This window comes from Saimiri boliviensis, chromosome 9, assembly GCF_048565385.1.
Source record: "Saimiri boliviensis isolate mSaiBol1 chromosome 9, mSaiBol1.pri, whole genome shotgun sequence".
NCBI lineage: Eukaryota > Metazoa > Chordata > Mammalia > Primates > Cebidae > Saimiri > Saimiri boliviensis.
Window position 1 is genome coordinate 20227245 of NC_133457.1, and position 23768 is coordinate 20251012.

A 23768-nucleotide genomic window follows, 5' to 3' on the forward strand; every position below is an offset into this window, starting at 1 on the left:
GGCCTCCTGTATGTCTTCTTTTGTAAAGCATCTGTTCATATCCTTCACCCATTTTTGAATGGGCTTGTTTGTTTTTTTCTTGTAGATCTGCTTTAGTTCTTTGTAAATTCTGGATATCAGCCCCTTGTCAGATGGGTAGACTGCAAAAATTTTTTCCCATTCTGTTGGTTGCCGATTCATTCTACTGACTGTTTCTTTTGCTGTGCAGAAGCTGTGGAGTTTGATTAGGTCCCATTTGTCTATTTTGGCTTTTGTTGCCATTGCTTTTGGCGTTTTGGTCATGAAGTCCTTGCCTACACCTATGTCCTGAATGGTTTTGCCTAGGTTTTCTTCTAGGGTTTTTATGGTGTTAGGTCTGATGTTTAAGTCTTTAATCCATCTGGAGTTAATTTTGGTGTAAGGTGTCAGGAAGGGGTCCCGTTTCTGCTTTCTGCACATGGCTAGCCAGTTTTCCCAACACCATTTATTAAACAGGGAGTCCTTTCCCCATTGCTTGTTTTTGTCAGGTTTGTCGAAGATCAGATGGTTGTGGGTATGTTGTATTTCCTGTGAGGCCTCTGTTCTGTTCCATTGGTCTATATCTCTGTTTTGGTACCAGTACCATGCTGTTTTGATTACTGTAGCCTTGTAGTATAGTTTGAAGTCCCCTAGTGTGATGCCTCCTGCTTTGTTCTTTTTGCTTAGAATTGACTTGGCTATGCAGGCTCTCTTTTGGTTCCATATGAAGTTTAAGGTGTTTTTTTCCAGTTCTGTGAAGAAGGTCATTGGTAGCTTGATGGGAATAGCGTTGAAGCTGTAAATTACTTTGGGCAGTATGGCCATTTTCACGATGTTGATTCTTCCTAACCGTGAACATGGAATGTTTCTCCATCTGTTTGTATCCTCTCTTATTTTGTTGAGCAATGGCTTGTAGTTCCCCTTGAAGAGGTCCTTTACGTTCCTTGTTAGTTGTATTCCTAGGTATTTTATTCTCTTTGTCGCAATTGTGAATGACAGTTCGTTCTTGATTTGGCTCTCTTTAAGTCTATTACTGGTGTATAGGAATGCTTGTGATTTTTGCACGTTGATTTTTGTATCCTGAGACTTTGCTGAAGTTGTTTATCAGTTTCAAGAGACTTTGGGCTGAGATGATGGGGTCTTCCAGATATACAATCATGTCATCTGCAAATAGAGACAATTTGATTTCCTCCTTTCCAATTTGGATACCCTTTATTTCTTTTTCTTGCCTGATTGCTCTGGCTAGAACTTCCAGTACTATATTGAATAGGAGTGGTGAGAGAGGGCATCCTTGTCTAGTGCCGGATTTCAAAGGGAATGCTTCCAGTTTTTGCCCATTCAGTATGATATTGGCTGTTGGTTTGTCGTAAATAGCTTTTATTGTTTTGAGATATGTTCCGTCAATACCTAGTTTATTGAGGGTTTTTAGCATAAAGGGTTGTTGAATTTTGTCGAAAGCCTTCTCTGCATCAATTGAGATAATCATGTGGTTTTTGTCTTTGGTTCTGTTTATGTGGTGAATTACGTTTATGGACTTGCATATGTTGAACCAACCTTGCATCCCCGGGATGAATCCTACTTGATCATGGTGGATGAGCTTTTTGATATGCTGTTGCAATCGGTTTGCCAGTATTTTATTGAAGATTTTTGCATCTATGTTCATCATGGATATTGGCCTGAAATTTTCTTTTCTTGTTGAGTCTCTGCCGGGTTTTGGTATCAGGATGATGTTTGTCTCGTAAAATGATTTGGGAAGGATTCCCTCTTTTTGGATTGTCTGGAATAGTTTCAGAAGGAATGGTACCAGCTCCTCTTTGTATGTCTGGTAGAATTCGGCTGTGAACCCATCTGGACCTGGGCTTTTTTTTGGGTGGTAGGCTCTTTATTGCTGCCTCGACTTCAGACCATGTTATTGGTCTATTCAGGGTTTCGGCTTCTTCCAGGTTTAGGCTTGGGAGGATGCAGGTGTCCAGGAATTTATCCATTTCTTCCAGGTTTACTAGTTTATGTGCATAGAGTTGTTTGTAATAATCTCTGATTATGGTTTGGATTTCTGTGGAATCTGTGGTGATATCCCCTTTATCGTTTTTTATTGCATCAATTTGGTTATTCTCTCTTTTCTTTTTATTAATCTGGCTAGTGGTCTATTTTGTTGATCTTTTCAAAAAACCAGCTCCTGGATTTATTGATTTTTTGAAGAGTTTTTTGTGTCTCTATTTCCTTCAGTTCTTCTCTGATCTTAGTTATTTCCTGTCTTCTGCTAGGTTTTGAGTTTTTTTGATCTTGCTCCTCTAGCTCTTTCAATTTTGATGATAGGGTGTCAATTTTAGATCTCTCCTTTCTTCTCATGTGGGCACTCATTGCTATATATTTTCCTCTAGAGACTGCTTTAAATGTGTCCCAGAGATTCTGGTATGTTGTGTCTTCGTTCTCATTGGTTTCGAAGAACATCTTTATTTCTGCCTTCATTTCATTGTTTATCCAGTCAACATTCAAGAGCAAGTTGTTCAGTTTCCATGAAGCTGTGCGGTTCTGAGTTAGTTTCTGCATTCTGAGTTCTAACTCGATTGCACTGTGGTCTGAGAGACTGTTTGTTATGATTTCTGTTCTTTTGCATTTGCTGAGGAGTGATTTATTGCCAATTATGTGGTCAATTTTCGAGTAGGTGTGATGTGGTGCTGAGAAGAATGTATATTCTGTGGATTTGGGGTGGAGAGTTCTGTAAATGTCTATTAGGTTTGCTTGTTCCAGGTCTGAGTTCAGGTCCTGGATATCCTTGTTGATTTTCTGTCTGGTTGATCTGTCTAATATTGACAATGGGGTGTTAAAGTCTCCCACTATTATTGTGTGGGAGTCTAAGTCTCTTTGTAAGTCATTAAGAACTTGCCTTATGTATCTGGGTGCTCCTGTATTGGGTGCGTATATATTTAGGATCGTTAGCTCTTCTTGTTGCAGTGATCCTTTTACCATTATGTAATGTCCTTTTTTGTCTCTTTTGATCTTTGTTGCTTTAAAGTCTATTTTATCAGAGATGAGAATTGCAACTCTTGCTTTTTTTTGCTCTCCATTTGCTTGGTAGATCTTCCTCCATCCCTTTATTTTGAGCCTTTGTGTATCCTTGCATGTAAGATGGGTTTCCTGGATACAGCACACTGATGGGTTTTGGCTTTTTATCCAATTTGCCAGTCTGTGTCTTTTGATTGGGGCATTTAGTCCATTGACATTTAGGGATAGTATTGTTATGTGTGAATTTGATACTGTCATTTTGATGCTACCTGGCTGTTTTGTTGGTTAGTTGATGCAGCTTCTTGATTGTGTTGATGCTCTTTTACCATTTGGTGTGTTTTTGGAGTGGCTGGTACTGGCTGTTCCTTTATATGTGTAGAGCCTCTTTCAGGAGTTCTTGTAGAGCAGGTTTGGTGGTGATGAAATCTCTGAGTGCTTGCCTGTTCACAAAGGATTTTATTTTTCCTTCACTTATGAAGCTTAGTTTGGCTGGATAGGAGATTCTGGGTTGAAAGTTCTTTTCTTTAAGGATGTTGAATATTGGCCCCCAATCTCTTCTGGCTTGTAGGGTTTCTGCTGAGAGATCTGCTGTGAGTCTAATGGGCTTCCCTTTGTGGGTAACCCGACCTTTCTCTCTGGCTGCCCTTAGCATTTTCTCTTTCATTTCAACCCTGGTGAATCTGACGATTATGTGCCTTGGAGTTGCTCTTCTTGAGGAATATCTTTGTGGTGTTCTCTGTATTTCCTGGATTTGAATATTTGTCTGCCTTGCTAGGTTGGGGAAGTTTTCCTGGATAATTTCCTGAAGACTATTTTCCAGCTTGGATTCATTCTCTTCATCACATTCAGGTACACCTATCAGACGTAGATTGGGTCTTTTCATATAGTCCCACATTTCTTGAAGATTTTGTTCATTCCTTTTTGCGCTTTTTTCTCTGTTCTTGCCTTCTCTTTTTATTTCATTGAGTTGATCTTCGACCTCTGATATCCTTTCTTCTGCTTGGTCAATTCGGCTGTTGAAGCTTGTGCATGCTTCACGAAGTTCTCGTGTTGTGTTTTTCAGCTCCATCAATTCACTTAGATTCCTCTCTATGCTGTCCATTCTCGTTAGCATTTCGTCCAGTCTTTTTTCAAGGTTCCTATTTTCTTTATGTTGGGTTAGAACATGTTCTTTTAGCTCACTGTAGTTTCTTACTACCCACCTTCTGAAGTCTGATTCTGTCATTTCATCACCCTCCTTCTCCATCCGGTCTGGTTCCCTTGCTGGTGAGGAGTTGTGATCCCTTTTAGGAGGAGAGGTGTTCTGGTTTCGGGAGTTTTCATCCTTTTTGCGCTGGCTTCTTCCCATTTTTGTGGGTTTATAGACCTGTTGTCTTTGTAATTACTGTCTTTCAGATTGGGTCTCTGAGTGAGCTTCTAGTTCGTGAATGTTGAAGTTACTTCTTTTTTTTTTTTTTTTTTTTTTTTTTAAGCTTTCCTTCTAACAGTCTGGCCCCTCTGCTGTAGGACTGCTGAGGTCCTCTCCGGGCCCTGCTTGCCTGGGGGTCACCTGCAGCAGCTGCAGAACAGGAAGGGTTGCTGCCAGTTTCCTCTTCTGCTATCTTTGTCCCAGAAGGATGCTCGCCTACTGTCAGTCCGTTCTCTCCTTTATGAGGTGAGTCTTTGGATCTATGGGGGTCAGGGAGCTACTTGAGGAGACAGTTTATCTTTTATTGGGGCTTAAGTCCTGAGTTGTGAGCTCCGTTGTTTGTTCAGAGCTGCTGGGCAGGTATGTTTAGGTCTGCTGCAGCTGAACTCATAAAGCACTTTTTGTTCCCAGGTGCTCTGTCCCAGGGAGTTGGAGCTTTATGAGTTTCCATTGCACTACTACCTTTTTTGATTTTTCTTTCAGATCTGACCCGCCCAGCTAGCAGCAGGCCTAGCCACTGCCTGCCCGCAGGGGTTTTGCTGAGCTGCTGTGGGCTCCGCCCAGCTGCCCTGAGCTCTTCCCTGCAGTCCTGTTTATATGGGCGTAGTTAGAACTGTCTCTGCAACAGTGGCCCCGCCTCTGTTATGGGGGACTCTCTCTGTTGTGGCAGGTTGCCTCAGCAATGGCGGGTTGCCTCGGCAACGGCAGCCTGCCTCCATAGTGGTGGAGAGTCTCAGTAATGGCGGAAGCCCCTCCCCCACCGAGCCGGACCGTCCCGGTTCAGCTGTGCTTGGTTTGAAGGGCTCAACCCAGAGGGTTTCCAATTACTGTTTTTGTTTTCGTTGTTGTTGGGGGTGGAGGGCTGGGACCAACGGAGCCTGATCACCTGGCTCCCTGACTCAGAGTCTTTTCTTTTAAGTTGAATGACCCCGGGTTCCAGTGGCTTGTTGAAAAGGCACCGGGATCTCCCGTGCTGCGACTCACTGAGTTGGCTCGAACTGCGGCGCTGGCTCCTGGCGGATTTTTTGCCTAGGAATCTCCTGGCCTGGCTCGCTATTTCAGATGAATGGGCAACTCTGCCGTCTCAGGGCCCTGATCGCCAGCTAAGAGGGCTCCCAGACCAGTGGCTTTTGTAGGGAGAACCGCAGCAACAGGGCGTGGTCACAGCAGCCGAACGGGCGGAATCAGCCCCAGGGGGGCCAAAACAGCCGCACCGGCTGGGACTGCGACGCTGGCGACCCCTCTGCCTGGGTATCTCCTGGTCTGTGGGCAATGAGAGTTCGTCTGGAAATGCGGCGTCCACTTACCCTCTGCACTTTCACTGGGAGCTGAAGTCCTGAGCTGTTCTTAGGCGGCCATCTTCCCAGCATTCCCCCAGGAAACACACTGTTTCTAATATCTCTCATACCCTTTACATTCTTAGATGTTGTATTTTCTTTATCTTGGTAAACTCCAAGAAAAAATGTAGAAAAAGACTTACTGTGATCAATTTACCCATCACATGTTGGGAATAATGAAGAGTCTTGTTAGAGGAAAAGCTTAGTCGTATTAAAGTTAGGTGCAAGTTGCTTATGTGTAAATTTTTCGGAGATATAAATAATATATATCTGCTTCTGTTTGGCAGTCTCTCTATTTATCTGTCTTAAATGTAGTTAACTAAATTGCCCCCACTATTTTTAGGCTACAGGGAAGGGTTTTATCCACTTTCCTCACCCCCGCCTGCATTATATTAACGTCTCTTTTGGCCTCTCCTCTCTCCTTCATCTTTTTCTTTTTAGTCAAAAGCTGTGAACCCTCACTGATAGGGTTTAGCTGTGTCCCCACTCAAATTTCATTTTGAATTGTAGTTTCCATAATCCCCATATGTCATGGGAGGGACCCAGTGGGAGGTGATTGAATCATGAGGGCAGTTACCCCCATACTGTTCTTGTGATAGTGAGTTCTCATGAGATCTGATGGTTTTATAAGGGGCTTTTCCCCCTTTGCTCAGCGCTTACTCCATCCTGCTGTGCTGTGAAGGAGATGCCAGCTTCTCCTTTGCCTTCCTCCACGATTGTAAGTTTCCTAAGGTCACCCCAGCAATGCAGAACTGTGAGCCAATTAAACCTCTTTACTTTTTAAATTACCCAGTCTCGGGCAGTTCTTTATAGCAACATGAGAACAGACAAATACATTCACCTCAGAAAAGTATACACAAAACCCAGCACATTATTTCAGAAGGTTCGTAGAGTCTCCTGTTTTCCAACATATGGCGGGACCTCATGATTAAACATACCTGCTTTCTCATTTTCTCTCTATCCCTCCTCCTGTCTCCTCTCCCTTTTCCTTCCTTTTTCTTCCCTTCCCCTTTCTTTTCTCTTTCTCAAGCTTTCACATATCCACAGGCTTCACAATGAGGAGCCCTCTAAGTGCTTCTGTAGACATTATCTTATCTTGTCTTCAAGATAAGATAATTCAAGATAAGATAATCTTGTCTTCAAGATTCCATTTGGATGCTGATCACCCTGTGCACCATGCCATGCACCATTTTGTGAAGCTCAGTGGAAAGGTTAAGAGGGACAGGAAGCCAGCCGGGGCTCTGCTGTCATAGTTACTTGCCAGAGGAAGGGGTTCACTTTTCTTGCATAAGTTTGCCATCTCTCCTTACCAAGCCCTGTGTCCATAGGTCCTCCCTCAGACAGAGGGAGTACTTTTTCTAATTCACCAACCCAGAAGATAAGCCATTTCCAAATTTTCACAAGGGCACTGGCTAGCAGAGCTGTGGCCTGCTACAGCTGCTTCACCTGTAATGCAGATGTGATTTTCCACATTTTGGAGATGAGGACATTAATGTTAACTGAAGCTAAATTTCTTGCTCAAGTTCACATAATTGGCAAAGACAGAAATCAAGCTCTGTTGGGTCCAAACTTGTAACTCATGTTCTCTTCTCTACTGTTTGCACAATTCCCTCAGTATTTGTCTTGAAGGGCTAAGTTTTGTCATCCTTTCTCAGTGTGACATCTTTTTGAACCATGTTGTAACACTAAGTCTTTAGGAGACCCACAGCCCTGCAGAAAGCAATGCTCTTTTTTTGTTTCTTCTCATCTCTCAATTTCTTGCTTAACCCCACCTCTGCAGTATTCCTCTCTTCACTCAATAAATATTAGATGGTATCCTCTGCTTTCTAGTGCCTTGGTAGAATCAGAAGTAAAACTATATCTACAGATGGAAAATAGAATAAAAATAATACACAACTACATTCTAAAAATGAGAAGCTGAGTGTTTAGTTATTTCGTTGAGGCTTGTCATATTTTCATAAATGCTAGAAGCAATGAGAAGTGATTAGCTATATCTAGTATTAGACATGAAAAAGGATTAAGACATGAAGCAAGTAGTGTGGCTTAATATAAAAAGAATGAAGTTTAGAATTAGGTAAACATATATTTAAATCCCAACTTGACCACTGTTGAGCTGGGCAATTGAGGCTTTTCTTTCTTACCTGTAACATGGGCATTTCAACAATAGCTATCATCTTGAGAATTTAAAAATATTGTGCCTGGTATGTTGTAGGTACTCAGAAAGTATTAGTTTCCTTCTTTCATCTTTCTTTAGATTGTTAGCCCCTTAGAACATCATGTCTTATTAATTTTTATTCTCTGCACTGGTCATGTAAGATATTCAGTAAATATCCATTGAATTCATTATTATCTGCTTTACTCATACAGTTGTAAAAATTAATCCTTAGAGTGATTTCATTTGGATGCTGATATGGTTAGGCTTTGTGTTTGTGTCCCCACTCAAATCTCATCTTGAATTATAATCCCCATAATCTCCATGTGTGAAGGGAGAGACCAGGTGGAGGTAATTGAATCATAGGGATGGTTTCCCCCATGCTGTTTGTGTAATAGTGAATGAGTTCTCGTGACATCTAACAGTTTTATAAGGGGCTCTTCCCCCTTCTTTCGGCACATCTCCTTTCTGCCACATGTAAAGAATGTGCCTTGCTTCCTCTTTGTCTTCTGCCATGATTTTAAGTTTCCTGAGACCTCCCCTAGCCATGCTGAACTATGAATCAATTAAACCTCTTTCCTTAATAAATCACCCAGTCACAGGTGTGTCTTCATAGTAATGTTAAAACGTACTAATACAGATGCTGTTCAGTTAGCTTAAAGCACTATGAAATGTTCTAAGTAATAATCTAAAATAATAAATCTTATCAGGTTTTTTTCCCCAAGACTCACCTGTTCCTCTGATTTCCTATCCGTCAACAGCTCTCAGAAGAGACTTGCCAAGCTTCTGACACTATCACACACTTACTACTTTTAACAGAGGCAGGAGTTGTGGCAAAATCAAAATTATCTCTTTGATTGACAATGTGAAGACATCTCTAAAAGAACAACTTGTGAAACAGAATTTAAAGCTGTCATTTTGGCATTATGGTTTGACATTTGTTTGCAGTTATGTTTTTAAGTGCAATTAAGGGAATCTTGATTTGCATATATATAAGAAATTAGATTCTCATTTTCTTTTCGGTCAAAGAATTTAATAGTTAAAGTTTTTAAAAGAAATACTCTTAATTGTGAATACATTCTAATTTACCTATTGTGCCAACTCCAAAAACGTTATTTTTTAAAGCTATCTGGTAAAATTGCAGGGTAGAAGGTCATAGATAGCCACACCTCCCTCTGAGATATGCAAAGCAAAGACAGCATGACATACTGCTGGCTGGCATAAGCTTCAGCTAGCTTTGTCACTTGTGAATCTTGTCACCTCAGATAGTCATTTATCACTCAGGTCTTCATTTCTTCTAAAACTGAGGGAGTTGTATTAATATATTTCTAAGGAATGAAAAGAAAGAATCACTACATCCCCAGAGAATAAAGCAATGCCAGACACATAGTCAGCACTCAATATTTGCTGGATGGATGGATGCATGGATGAAAATGAATTTAATTTGTATCAAACAACTGATCGTAGAATTTAAAACTGGGAAGCTCCAGTTTTTCTATCAGACCAGAGAACTTTTGACTTGCAAACATTAGATCTAGGAGTACAATGAGAACTCCTGGATTCTGGTGGTAATCTTCTTTATTAGATTCTTTGTAAAATTCAAATTTAGGATCTCAATCTGTGGTGTTTCCTATAATTTTAAAACATCAACATCTCTTGAACTGATCCTAGAAAGAGAAGTTCAATAACTAGCTATTCATTTTCAGCTACTTATAACATGGAAAAATATGTACTATGCCTTTACAATAAATATTTTATTTCTACATAATTCTTCTAAATTTCTAGCAAAAAGTCCTTGAGTCAGAGTTGGTCCTTCATAGTTTTTTTCAACACAAGATTGTTTTCTCTTTATCAATGTCCTAAGATTGTTTTATGATCTTAAACAATGTATGAGCCCCTCCATGGTTGTACTGTACAAGTGTGATTTTCATTTTTGGAATCTGTATTATCTTTTTCACAGACTTAATCATTCCTATATACATTGCTCACTGTTCATCCCATTCTAATCAAGTATAGTGAGTGCATATAACATCATATATAGTTATTCTTTCTGCTTTATCCCAGTAAAGAGACTCACTAAAGATTTATTAGAGCCAGGAATGGAGGCTGTGCACGGAATCAAAGAGGTATAACAGCCCTTTTCATTTCAGTAGCCATAATATCAAGCAAAATTACCACACAGATACAAATTTATATTTTTATAACTGTTTACTCAAAACACCATATACTTTGTTGGAAATAACATAAAGAACTTTATAATTCCTTGAAAATTCAGTGAATAATCATACTTCATAAACATTGTTTGCATCCTAGCCTACTATATTTTACCTGCTATAATCTACTAAACTTTTTAAGTTTTTCTTCTAAAAGGATACATTTAACATGAATTCCTTGTACTGAGTCCATCAGAGGAATGCATTTGAAATGGATTCTACTTTTATGGTATCAAAATTATAACTATATCCAAGAAGACTGAAATTCAAGCAACTCACATATTCAGTACCATCTACTTTATAGTAAAGGTAGTTTCTAATGTACTCACAGGCACTATCAGGAGGTGCTCATTTGGATTTTCTAATCAATAAGACTTCTTTTCCAACAAGAAACCTAATTTAAGGAATTAAATGGATCAAATTGTTAGGCTGTCTAGACACTTCGAACAAACACTTGAGCAGACAGGTTTATTCTATGACCCTTGCATTTGAAAACCGGGTGAAGTGCTACTTTATTTCCATTGACAGCTGCTCCTTAGCTTGATCAAGTTACTATCATGAGATTTTCATATTATTGCTGAAGTTGTATAATATCACTTACAGGAAGACCATTGTATTCTTTTTATATTGCTCCTATAACAAATGACCACAAATTTAGTGGATTAAAATAACACAAATGTATTGTCTTATAGTCCTGGAGGTCAGAAGTTCAAATGAGTTTTATAGGGCTAAAATCAAGGTGTCAGCAGGGCTGGTTCCCTCTGCAGGATCCAGAGAAGACATTCCTTACATCTTCCATCTATTATGAATCATCAGAATTCCTTAGCTCCTGGCCACGTGAATCTAATCTCTGCTTTCATTGTCATGTAACCTTTCCCCACACTAACCCTCTTGCCTCCCTCCTGTAAGAGAACCTAGTAATTACCCTTAGCGCCCATCCAGATAATTCAAAATAATCTCCTTACTTCAAGAACCTTAACTTTATCACATTTACAAAGTCTTTTTTCCCACATAAGGAAACGTACAGATTCAGAAATGGACATCTTTGGACGGGATTATTCAGCCTATCACACTGTGATAAGCTAAAAGATAGCTATTATCAACCCTATAGCAACCACTAAAATAAAAATAAACAAAGAGTTATGAAGCCAACAAAGAAGATAAAATTGAATCATAAAACATGCAAAATCCAAAAGAAAACAGAAAGTAACGGGAAAAAGAACAGATGGGAAAAATAGGAAACAAGTGACAAAATGGTAGATTTAAGCCTAACTATACCAATGATTAAATTAAATGTACATTGTCTAAATATTCTAATTAAAATGAAGAGATTATCAGATTGTATAAGAAAGTAAGATTTAGATATATGCTGCCTGCAGTAAACATATTTTAAATATAAAGACATAGGAAGTCAAAAATAAGAGAATGGGAAAAGATATACCATGCTGACCCTAATCAGAAAGCTGGAATGGGTTTACAAAGTAGATTTGGAGAAAAAAAAATATTACCAGAAGTAAAGAAGTTCATTTTATAATGGCAAGTAGGTCAGTTTATCAGGAGGACATAAAAATTCTAAATATTTGTATATATAATAACAGACCTTAAAAATACATGAAGCAAAAATTGGATGAAATTCCAAGAAGTAGGCAAATTTACAATTATTGTTAAAGATCTCAATAACCCCTTAGTTTCAGATAAAACAAGTAATAAACATCCTAATAAACATCCTAATAAAAAATGAACAAAAGACTTGAACAGACACCATCAAATATATACAAGTAATAGAACAATCAGGCTATAGAAAATCAAGCTATAGGAGACTTGAACATTGTAATCAATTAACGTAACGGACATTTATACAACATTTCACCCAACAACAACAGAATACACATTTTCCCCTTATGGTTATACAGATTACTCACTGCAGTAGACCATATAATTGGGACATGAAATAAAACCAAAGAAATTTTGGAGGATTTGAATAATACAAAGTACTGTATGTTCTCTGGTCACAGTGTAATTAACTTAGAAATCAAATACAGAAAATTATCTGGATGCTCCCCTAAATATTTGTAAATTATATAACAATTCTAAATAAGACAGTGGTCAAATGAAATATGAAAAGTGAAATTAGAAAGTATTTTGAACTATCAAAATTTATGGGATGTCACCAAGGAAAAACTTAGGAACAAGTATCTCTGTGGAGATACTTTTTCCACTAGAAAAAGAAGCAAGGGAAAAAATTTCAAGATAGTCAGAAGAAGGTAAAAAAGATTAGAGCAGTAATCAATGGAAAACAGGAAAACAATAGACTATCAGTGAAACAAAAATTTGTTTCTTTCAGATCAATAAAATCAGTAAACCTCAAGGTAGACTAATCAGGAATAAAAAAGGTAAGTCAGAATTACCAATATCAGAAATAAGAGGGATGACACTACTACAGATCCCTTAGGTAGTAAAATGATAATAGAGAAATATTATGTACAGCTTTATGCCATTAATTTTGACAAGTCTGATGAAACAGACAAAATTTTTTAAGCAAACTACCAAAGCTCCTGAAGAAGAAATAGATAACATGAATAGCCCTATATCTTTTAAAGAAATTGATCTGTAATTTAAAATCTTCTCACAAAGAAAACTTCCAGTCCAGAAGATTTTACTGGTAAATTTTACCAAGCATTTAAGGAAAAAATAATGCTATTTCTACACAAACTTCCTGAAAATTGAGTGAGAAAGAATAGTTCCCAACTTCATTTATGAAGCCAATATTACTCTGCTAACAAAACCTGATGAAGACATAACAAGAAAATTAGCAGACCAACATTCCTAAGGAACATTGATACAAAAATTCTAAAAAATTTTTAGCAATTTGAAGGGGCCAAAATCAAGGTAACGTCTAAAAAGGAAATAAATCATGAATAAGTGGAGTTTATCATAAGAATATAGGATTATATATCAATGACATTCCACAGATAAAAGAGATAAATTCATAAAAACGTCAGTGACTTTCCACAGATAAAAGAGAAATTCAACTTCATCAAAATTAAAAACTTGTTCTTCAAAAGACACTTTAAAAGAATGAAAATAAAAACCACAAACTGGAATAATATATTTACAAAGGATCTATTTAATAAAGGAGTTTTTCTGTAATATAAAAAGATCTAGAAGCTCAGTTATATGAACATAAACATCCTAATTAAAAAAATGAACAAAAGACTTGAATAGATACCACCAAATATGTACAGATGACCAATAAAATAATCACATAAAATGATGCTCAGTATCATTACTCATTAGGGAAATGCAAACTAAAACCACAATGAGATACTACTATACATTTTTAGAATATATAAAAATTTAAAACCTGGAAATATCAAGTGTTGACAAAGATATGGAGGAACTGGAACTCTTAAAATCTTCTGGTGGGCATGCCAAATAGTACAACTTATTAGAAAAACAGTTTGGAAGTTTCTTTAAAAGTTAAATATATACCTACTTTGTTACCCAGTAATTTCATACCTATATATTTACCCAAAATAAATGAAACTATATGTCAATACAAAAACTTGTACATAGATATTGATAGCAGCTTAATTTGTAATAGCCAAAATATATGTGACAACCTAAGTGTTCACCAACAGATGAATGGATGAGCAGATTGCAGTTTATCTGTACAATGGAATACTACTCAGCAATAAAAATGAATAAACTATTGGTAAGGTACAACCTGGATGAATCTAAAATAATTATGCTGAGTAAAAAATGCCAGACCAATAAAAGAATACATTGTGTGATTTTATATGTAGAGATATGTAGATATATTCTGAAAATGCAGACTAATCTATAGTGACAGAAAACAAACCATTGATTGCCTGGAGGAGAGCAGCAGGAATGATGGATTACAAAGAGGCAACCCCCTCAACCACCCATTAACATCTACAGACCATAAGGAAGTGGAGAAAGCTGCTTATGTCCCAAAGGGCAAAACATCTAAGAGCTTCTCCAGATGTGGCCAAGCCAGATAATGAAAAAGAGGCACATTTCAGAGAGGAAAGCTAGGAGGTATGGCAAAAATTGAACTTAGAAATTACTGCCAGTAAAAAGAATCATAGTCCAAGCAAGAAATGTTCCCCTCCTTTAGGGTAAGGTTCCTGTGGGATTTCAGAGTTGTGATGTAGTCCATCGGTGCCAGTCAGGTGACTTACAGTGCGCCTCCCCGTGAGAGGACTATGCTATCCACACCTGATTGCTATCAGACTTGGTCAATTGATTTGTTCTTGCCATTGAAATGTGAGAAAAGTAATATATACCAATTCCAAGCAGAAGCTTTAAGAGATTCTTATGTTTTGGCTTTTTCTTGCCACAGTAACAGCATTCTCAAATAAAAGCTCCTCCCTGTGCTATATCCTGGTACAAAATGTGGAGCAAGGAAGCAGGTAACATATAGTAAAAGAAAAAAAAATGGTATTGTAAGCCACTGAGAGTACATGCATGTTAAATTTAAGATGTTTCTAAAATAAAGTAAAACAGGTGGAGAGTTGAATACATGAATCAGATAGGAACAGATCTGAACTAGAGATAAAATTTGGGAGTTGTAAGCAGCTAGATTGCATTAGAAGATGAGTCTGCAAGGGACACAGGAATGGCCAGATATTTGGAAGAAAGCTTTGAGTAAAATTTTAATGTAATCTCACTTTTGCTGTCCTCATTATTCATTTCTTTTGCTTCACTTCCATTTCTCTAGCCTAGAGACTAAGGTGCAAGCATCAGAGCCTGCTGGGTCTGCCTCACACTTTAGTATTTGCTGGATTTTCAGCACAGTTTGGACAGTGACTCTCCCTTCCTAATTCACTTCTGTATGTCCAGAGAGGACAGTAAACCCCATCACATGGGAGAGAGACCTACAACTCACCTGCACATTCCTTCACCTTGGTTTTTACCTTGAATTCCCTTTCTTTCACATATGCATTCTACTTTGTGCTCTGGCTATGTCAATAATTGTTTTTTTTATAAATTTTGAGTAGATACATTGAAGGTTTATATAGGTATCAAATATAAAGAGCTATAATACAATGAACATCTGTTTGTCAACCACTCAGTTTAGGAAAAAGAACTTTACAATTATCTTTTGAAGTTTTCTTGTGCTTCTCTCCAATTCCATCTCATTCTCTCCTTCCTCAGAGATAACCACCAGACTGCATTTTGTGGTTTTCAGCAAATGAGGAATAGAAGGAAACTTCCTCAAACTGATAATGAGCATCTACCAAAAACTACCGATAATATCTATTGTGTCCATGCTTCTTTCTATAATTTTATCAAGCATGTTTGTATTCCTAAAAAAAAAAGTTACATTTTGCATGTATTTTTATCTTCGTATAAATAAAGTTATTATTCTAATGTGTTCCTTGTGCTCAATATTATTTTCCTGGGATTTGTTTATGACATTTCATGTAGCTGAGGATTATTCATTTCTTCATCTATATTGTGTGCTAAGGGATATCACAATTTATCTATTCTGCTTTAGCCTTATTCCATTAGTTTTGATAGGTAGTATTTAGTAATTTCATTATTGTTCAGGTCTAAGTATATTTAAATACCAATTGTGATTTTTGACCCATGAGCTATTCAAAAATACACTTAAAATTTTTTTTAGGGCTGGGCGCGGTGGCTCACACCTGTAATCCCAGCACTTTGGGAGGCCGAGGTGGGCGGATCACGAGGTCAAGAGATCGAGACCATCCTGGTCAACATGGTGAAACCCCGTCTCTACTAAAAATACAAAAAATTAGCTGGGCATGGTGGCGCATGCCTGTAATCCCAGCTACTTAGGAGGCTGAGGCAGGAGAATTGCCTGAACCCAGGAGGCGGAGGTTGTGGTGAGCCGAGATCGTGCCATTGCACTCCAGCCTGGGTAACAAGAGTGAAAAACTCCGTCTCAAAAAAAAAAAATTTAGCTGGGCGCGGTGGCTCAAGCCTGTAATCCCAGCACTTCGGGAGGCTGAGGCGGGTGGATCACGAGGTCAAGATATCGAGACCATCCTGGTCAACATGGTGAAACCCCATCTCTACTAAAAATACAAAAAATTAGCTGGGCTTGGTGGCGCATGCCTGTAATCCCAGCTACTCAGGAGGCTGAGGCAGGAGAATTGCCTGAACCCGGGAGGCGGAGGTTGCAGTGAGCCGAGATCGTGCCACTGCACTCCAGCCTGGATAACAAGAGCGAAACTCTGTCTCAAAAAAAAAAAAAAAAATTAAATACCTGAAGCTATTTATCTTCTGTTACTGACATTTCTCTGTTTTCATGGAATATACATTATCATAGTCTGTTCTGTAGAAGTATAACATAAAGCACATATGTAATTTTAAAATGCTTAGTTGCCACATTAAAGACTAAAAATAAACAAGTAAAATTAATTTTAATAATTTAACCCAAACTATCCAAACTATTATCATTTAAACGTGTAATTATCTTAAAATGTTATCATGGGTATTTTAATTTTTTTGTACTAAATTTTCAAATTGGTATGTATTCTACATTTACAGTACATCTTAATTTGAATGGGCCACATTTTAACTGCTCAATAGTTACATAAAGCTAGTGGTTACCATATTGAACAATGCAGGTTATAGTATAACAATTGTTTGAAATTAGCTAAAACAGCTTTTTGTCCTAGAAGTGGTCAATTCCATATGAGCTGGAAAATAATGACGCATTTATTCACTAATTATGTACAAGGTTCTATATGTGAACCTTAAATCTATCTTATGAACCTTCAGTCTTCTATATCTTTAATGAATTATTTCTTTGCTTGATCCTGGATTGCTACATTACACAACTATAGCAAAGATACTCACATAACAGTCTGGAGTTGTGCAGTTTATACTTCCACTGACATATGTGGTGGTCCTGGGATGATCTGTCTATAACTAAGAAAGCTATGGTAGATTCTACCACTAAGGTGTGGATTTAAGAATTTCTTTGTACAGTTATATCAAATTTTGCTTTATATATTTTAAGGCTATTTTAATAGGCACATAGAAGTTTAGAATTGTCATAGTAAATTAAACTTACCATAATTATCAACTCTGAATAATGATTTTTGACTTACAGTCTACTTTGCCTGATATTAGCATACTTACCTACTTCCTTTTCCTAAATATATCCCTGATGTATCTTTTCTAAACTTTTCCTTTCAGTATTTCCACGTCCTATGTTTTAGGAATCTCTCTTATAAAATGCATATAGCTAAAGTTTGTTTGTTTTTGTCAAATCTGATTCTCTCTTAACTCATGAGTTTAGTTTATTTATCATTATTCTGATTATTTAAGATTTTAATTTCTCTCTCTTTTTCTATACTATTTTCTCTTTTTAGGCCTTTTTGCAGAAAGGATTGCTGGACTTCTGTTTGTTTTCTTAGTGCACTTTTTCACTAATAGTATATTTTGTTTTTATTCTTTTAGAGTTCACTCTTGAAAGTTTGCCATGCATACTTAATGAAGTCTAAGATTAATATCTTAAACTCCTCTCAAATAATGTAAGGGCCAGAGAACACTCAGTTGTGATAACTGCTCTCCTTACATCCATCCTACATTTTTGTCCAGTATTCTAGTTCTTTCTTATTAGTTTCACTAATTGCACTTAATTAAAAATATGTTAATGCAGGCAATATTTACTTCTACTTACCTATATACAGGGCTAGCTATAATTCTGGAAAGAGAAATCTGGGAGTTTCTTTTTTTTCAATCACTTTCCCTCAAATTATATTAATATCTGGATTACCAAATCAAATGTGCCTTCTTATATTTATAGCATTAAAATTGGCTAGCCTAGAAATGTAAGCACTATTTTTATGGTAAAAATGTTTAATAATATAAGAGTGACACTAGAATGGAGCTCAAAAGATTGAGAAGCTACTACAGTACTCTAGGTGGGAGATAAAGTCAAGAAACTTAACAAGGGTTTTGGTAGTAGGAAAGGAGGAAATACTTTTAGATACCCCAAAGAAGCAGACTATACATAACTTGCTGTTACATGGTTGTGATAGAACAGAGAGAAAGAAATGTCAGAGATGACTCAAACCTTCAAAGATGACCCTTGAAGGTTTTCAGAAGTCAGGAGGAAAGGAAAGATTGAAGAAGGTGGTGTTTAATTTGGTTTTTGATGTATAGAATTATTGGTGTTGATGGGTCATTAGGGTGGAGGTGTGGAACAGGCAATTATAAATCGAAGTCACAAGTTTTTGCAGAAGGGTAGGAGCTAAAAGGAAGTGAGGGATGATGAAAAACAAAAGGATTAGGAGAAGGAATGAGCAATGGAGAAGAATCCCATGCATAGAACATACAAAGAGTCACAGTGATTATGCAAGGAGGAAGGACCCTTGATCATTAAGCGTGATTTTGCTGCTACTAGTGATTCCCTATCTTAATTTCAGTGCCCCTGTGAAATTTTCTCTTGAATTTCCTCCTGTCCTTACTTCCATCCAGAGGATCCCAAGCTAAGCATTAAGATCTGCTTATGTAGATTAAGATGTTAAAGTGATCTTTATGTTTTCTAATTTCTAATATGTTCTATACTGTATTCCATCCCTGACATCACACATCTCTCTACTTAATTTGGTTTGTTCATATCAATATTTGAGATAAGTAAAGGAAAGAAAATTATACAGGTAAGTAAAAGAAAGGAACTGCCAACTTATATTGATTTTATGGCATATCCCAACATATTTTCCTTTTTTAAAAGGAACCAAATATTGTCTGGTGCTGTTACAGAATTTCCTCATACAGTTTTCAACCACAACTTGCAACATTTTGTTTTTTGCACACATGAATAGCCAGAAGACATTTTATTGTATTTGTGACTCTGCATATGTGGTTAGTATTTATTGCAAAAATAATATCTTACTACTTATTAAGCAAAAATTAATCCTGGGAAAATACCATGTACACAGCACTTATAAACTGCTGTTAATAGTTCAAATGATATATAATAGCAGCATATATACTACTAAAGAAAATAAACAGATTAAGTTGTAAAGTAATATCTTCTGAGCCAGGAACTGCAACTTAGGAATTGCATTACGGGTGAGCACTGACTTATTTGTCGGGTTTGATTTTCAGGGAATTGATGCTGATTTCACATCAGAAAAGCATTGAGCAGCTGCAGGAAACCCTTAGACAGAAGCTGCTGAGTGATGATAACTGGAAGGAGAAGGTAATGGTAGTGTGGTTTTCATCAGCATGCAACCTATTTGCTTTTTAAAAACTCTGTCCATTTGTCAGAAGACTCTTCCAGATAGATTTCTTTGCTTCTATGCACACTTTTGATTCTTTCTAGAATTTCCTAGGCCAGACATGCTTATGGAGTGTGTTTTTTCCAAAATATTATACAACATAATGGGAAATAAAAAACTAGAACACATTTTGAATTCTTGTAAGGTAGCTCTTGGTTCTCATGCAAAAGCACATTTTTTTTGCTTTTAAGTATTTTCTTATTTCCCCATTAACTGTCACAGTCTACATTTGATCATTTTCTTAAAACCAAGGAAATAATTCTTACGACTTTTCTGCTTCTCTTAGAAGATAAAAGAATGGAAAATTACTTAAAATTATTCAGTTTTGGACTCTTGACATATTTACCCTGACAAAGTAAAATGAATAAGCATTTAGCTTGCTATTATTTACAGAGAAATGTTTGCTGTTAGAGTACAAAAAAATTGCATTGATTTTGGTCTTTGGACTTTTTTATAGTTTTCAAAGTTTCAACAATGAATATGTATTACTTTCATAATTTTAAATAATAAAAGTAATATTTAAAAAAAATTTTAGTCCCTACCTTCTCAGGCCATCCACAGGTCTAGTCATTGAGTTAAAAGCAGTCTTCTTTCTGCCATAAACTTCTAGTACTCCTTGACTGATCCCTGGGCCCTATTCTACACACTGACCCAAAGCATTCCCAACTCATTCTTTTCCATGAGTGTTATCTATGCCTAACACTGTCCTTCTGCCTTGGTTTTCTTATTATGTCTTAAATTTTCCTCCAGAAATGGAGCTGGTTTCCAAAATTCTGATTGTTTGACTGAAGTCCTGACAACTTGTTTGGATTTTGCCAGATTCTTCTCCTTCAGGATACAACCCCATAACTTGTAACCTCAGCAACAAGCAGTGGCCTCCTTCAGACTAACTCAGGAATACCTCACTCCACCATCCAGCATACTGAAACCTGTTAGGCGTTCTTGCTGGCTCAGATCATTTTTAAATTTGTTGCTTTCGTTTCCAGTCTTCAAATAGTTGGCCATACTCAGCCAAAAGTAGCTGTCTAAAAATAAGTATCCCTTCCCTTGTCCATCAGGCTCCACATCAGGATATAATAAAAATAATCACTGTAACAATAGTACCCCATGGGCCAAAACGAAATTGGAGAATATGGACTAACATTACTATTTGTATCTCATTCTTATTTTGTTTTCTTTTGTAACATAGCCCTTTTCTTTTTCTTCTTCTCTAAGGCCCACCTTCTTTAATTCTTTCTAATTTTCATTAACCTCAGGGTATTCCACTGAGTGGTCTGTACTTATTCACTTTCCCTATCCTTTCCAATCTATGTTTAAAAATTGAAAAGGAAGATTATCAAGCCTATTTTATGTAATCCAAAGTATTCAAATTAGGACAATGAAAGATTATGGTTTATCCATCCAACTGATAGAATAGTTTAACGCTGTGGTTAACATCTAGTAAAATCATCTCTCATACTTACTCTTTAAGGGACTAGAAATTAAAACAACCTTTTTGGAAAGCAGTTTGTCAATATGTATCAAGAGATATTGTAAACTTCCCATCCTTTAACTCAGAAATTTTAATAAAGGAATTAACATGGATAGAGATTCAGGGAGTCATTCCTCTTCTAAACTCCTGAGCTTCTCTTGGTATGAAGGAGTAAACTTTCCTGTTTTTGCTTGTGTAGAAATTTCCCATCTCCATATTCACACCTCACTAGGGGTTTTTGGATGCACTTCACTGGAGAAAAGTTCTCTGTTTATGATTCCCTCCCTCTAGTACTTCTGTTCACTGTACCCTGTCCTTGAGTTGCTAACACAGAGTAGAACAAGTTAGTGTTAGCATCTGACATGTAAAAGCGTTTATGTTCTTGCTTGATGCTATCAAGTTAATCTGGTGGTAAAAATAATTCTATATAAAATTCTATAAGTTCTTGTTAAGACCATGATATCTTTCTAATGAATTAATTATACTGCAGAGGTATTATGGCATGTATAATTTTATATAGTATAAATGGACATTTCATTTGGTTGAAAGGACATGACTTCTTGTTAATAAATGTTATTATTTAGCTAGCAGTAAATCAAGATCCAGACCAGGAAAGCCAAGGAATAATAATTATGCCTTGGCTGTGTTAGCTATTGAGACATGAATAAAAAGTTCTCTAAAAGTCCTCTCATGAGAAAGTAGAATCGTTAATATGACATTGTCATCTTTTTCTTGGGTCACTGTGCCTTTGCCAAAGAATGAAATGTTCTTTTTACAAATATATAATACACATAACAAAATAAACTTCATAGCTTAAATTGTTTTAACATGCAAAAAAGTAGATAGCAATTTGTGTCTGTGCCTAATTATTTTAGAGTATGTAAAAAGCACATAATAAGATCAATAGTTGCTATGCAACAAGGATGGCACATTTTAAAATAACTGCATATTTACTAATTGTCATGGATTTTTGTTTATTTCAAGTATTACTATTTGCAGAGAGCAAATTAATGTGCATGCTGAACCTTTAAAAGTGGTTTTAAATGTACAGTGTTGTTACTATTTAGTTAAAATTTTGTAATTAAAAAATCCTAAAGCCACACTGCTTACATAATCAACTCACATTTATTTAATCACTATAACTTTATAGCACAATAAGCAAATTCCAAGCAAATATTTTCTTAGATTATCATCAAGATATCACACTTAAGAACCTTTTTTTTTTTTTTGGTGGCGGGGGATGGAGTTTCACTCTGGTTGCCCAGGCTAGAGTACAATGACATGACCTTGACTCATCACAACCTCCGCCTCCTGAGTTTAAGCAATTCTCCTGCCTCAGCCTTCAGAGTAGCTAGATTACAGGCATGGGCCAACGCACCCAGCTAATTTTGAATTTTTAGTAGAGATGGATTTTCTCCATGTCAGTCAAGCTGGTCTTGAACTTCCAACCTCAGGTGATCTGCCTGCCTTGGCCTCCTATAGTGCCGGGATTATAGGTGTGAGCCACCCCATCCAGCCCCAAGAACATTTTAGAATTGCACTATTGACCTCATTTAAAATAGTGCATAGAGCTTTTGAGAAACCAGTAGTTAAAGCAAACAAATAAAACCTTGTTTTTTGGCCGAATCAGCTGGATTGATAGTGAAAATGCAGGTAAAAAAAAGTTTACATCAAGAAATAGTCAATTTCAAAATTGAAGGGAGGCAAAAAAGAATCTCAAATTCTTTCTTGAAATGGAAAAACCAAATGACTTGATGTGTTTTAGTATACTATTATTAAAATAAAAGGAATAATTTCTGACATATAAAATATGACAGATGACATCGTTATTTATAAATAAATTTAAAAATAAATAAAGTTAAAAATATCAATTTTAACTTATGAATAATAAACATGGCTAAAAGGAATATTGAGGACACACTTTAATTTTTATATTTTTTAAAATGCAGTTTTAGAAATTGAATTAATAAAATCCCCAGATTTTAGATCTGGAGTGGCTTGCAAAAATTATCTTATAAACCACTAATCTAGAAAACAAAAAATAGTCTCCCATTATTAATGTAATTTTAATCATTATGACATTATTATTCCCATTTTGCACAGTTTAAAAAAGACTTAGAGAAGTTAGGTAATTTGGCAAAGTTACAAAGGCAGGAAATGAGCTAAGAATCAAATTCCATGTATCTAAATACAAAGTTCAATATTTCTGCATTTGACCAAGATGGAGTAATAGGGATCAAGTTTACCCTCCTACCTGAAACAAATAAAACAGTGAAGAAAAGATAGAAAACAATGATTTTGAGACATTGGACATCAGGCAATGAAGGAAAGTGATTCTTGGAAACAGAAGAGAAACAAGATGAGTTGTATGATTGCCATAACTTAGTGCTTTGAAAGAAATTTCAGGTCATGATGCAGGGAGTGGGAATCCAGTTTGAAACTGTTAGATTCTTTGAGTTGAGGGAACCTTGCAGAGTCCTGGGAGATCATGGTGGGTAAAGTTCACAGATAGTGTTCACAGAGTAGCTGCACTGTGAACTTGAAGACACAGCAATAGAAAAACTTTTCAAATAAAACATGATATAATAGACTCTAAAACAAAAACAAACAAAACTCAAAAGGAACATCAGTGAGCCATGAGACAGATTCAAGTGGCCCAATATAGGTGTAATTGAAATTCCTGAAGGACAGGAAACAGAAGAGGGGAAAAAAATAAACTGAAGAAATAATGACTGAAAGTTTTACAAATTTAATGAAAACTAAACACCCACAGTCTTAAGAAGCTCAACAAGCCTGAGGTACAAGAAACGAAGTGCACCACGGGAAATTATAATCCAGTTATCCAAAACAGTAATAAAAAGAAATATTTTAAAGCAACTGGATTTTTTTAGAAG

The 23768-nt window shown here is 36.6% G+C and overlaps 1 protein-coding gene across 1 annotated transcript in view; it reads left to right on the plus strand.

The window, feature by feature from the left end:
• LEKR1 (leucine, glutamate and lysine rich 1) overlaps positions 1-23768 on the plus strand; it is a 213035-nt gene that overhangs the window by 144944 nt on the left and 44323 nt on the right. Inside the window, exon 10 of the mRNA XM_010335744.2 lies at positions 19231-19324. Within this exon, the coding sequence (XP_010334046.2) occupies positions 19231-19324 (94 nt within the window). The remainder of the gene's footprint in view (positions 1-19230; positions 19325-23768) is intronic.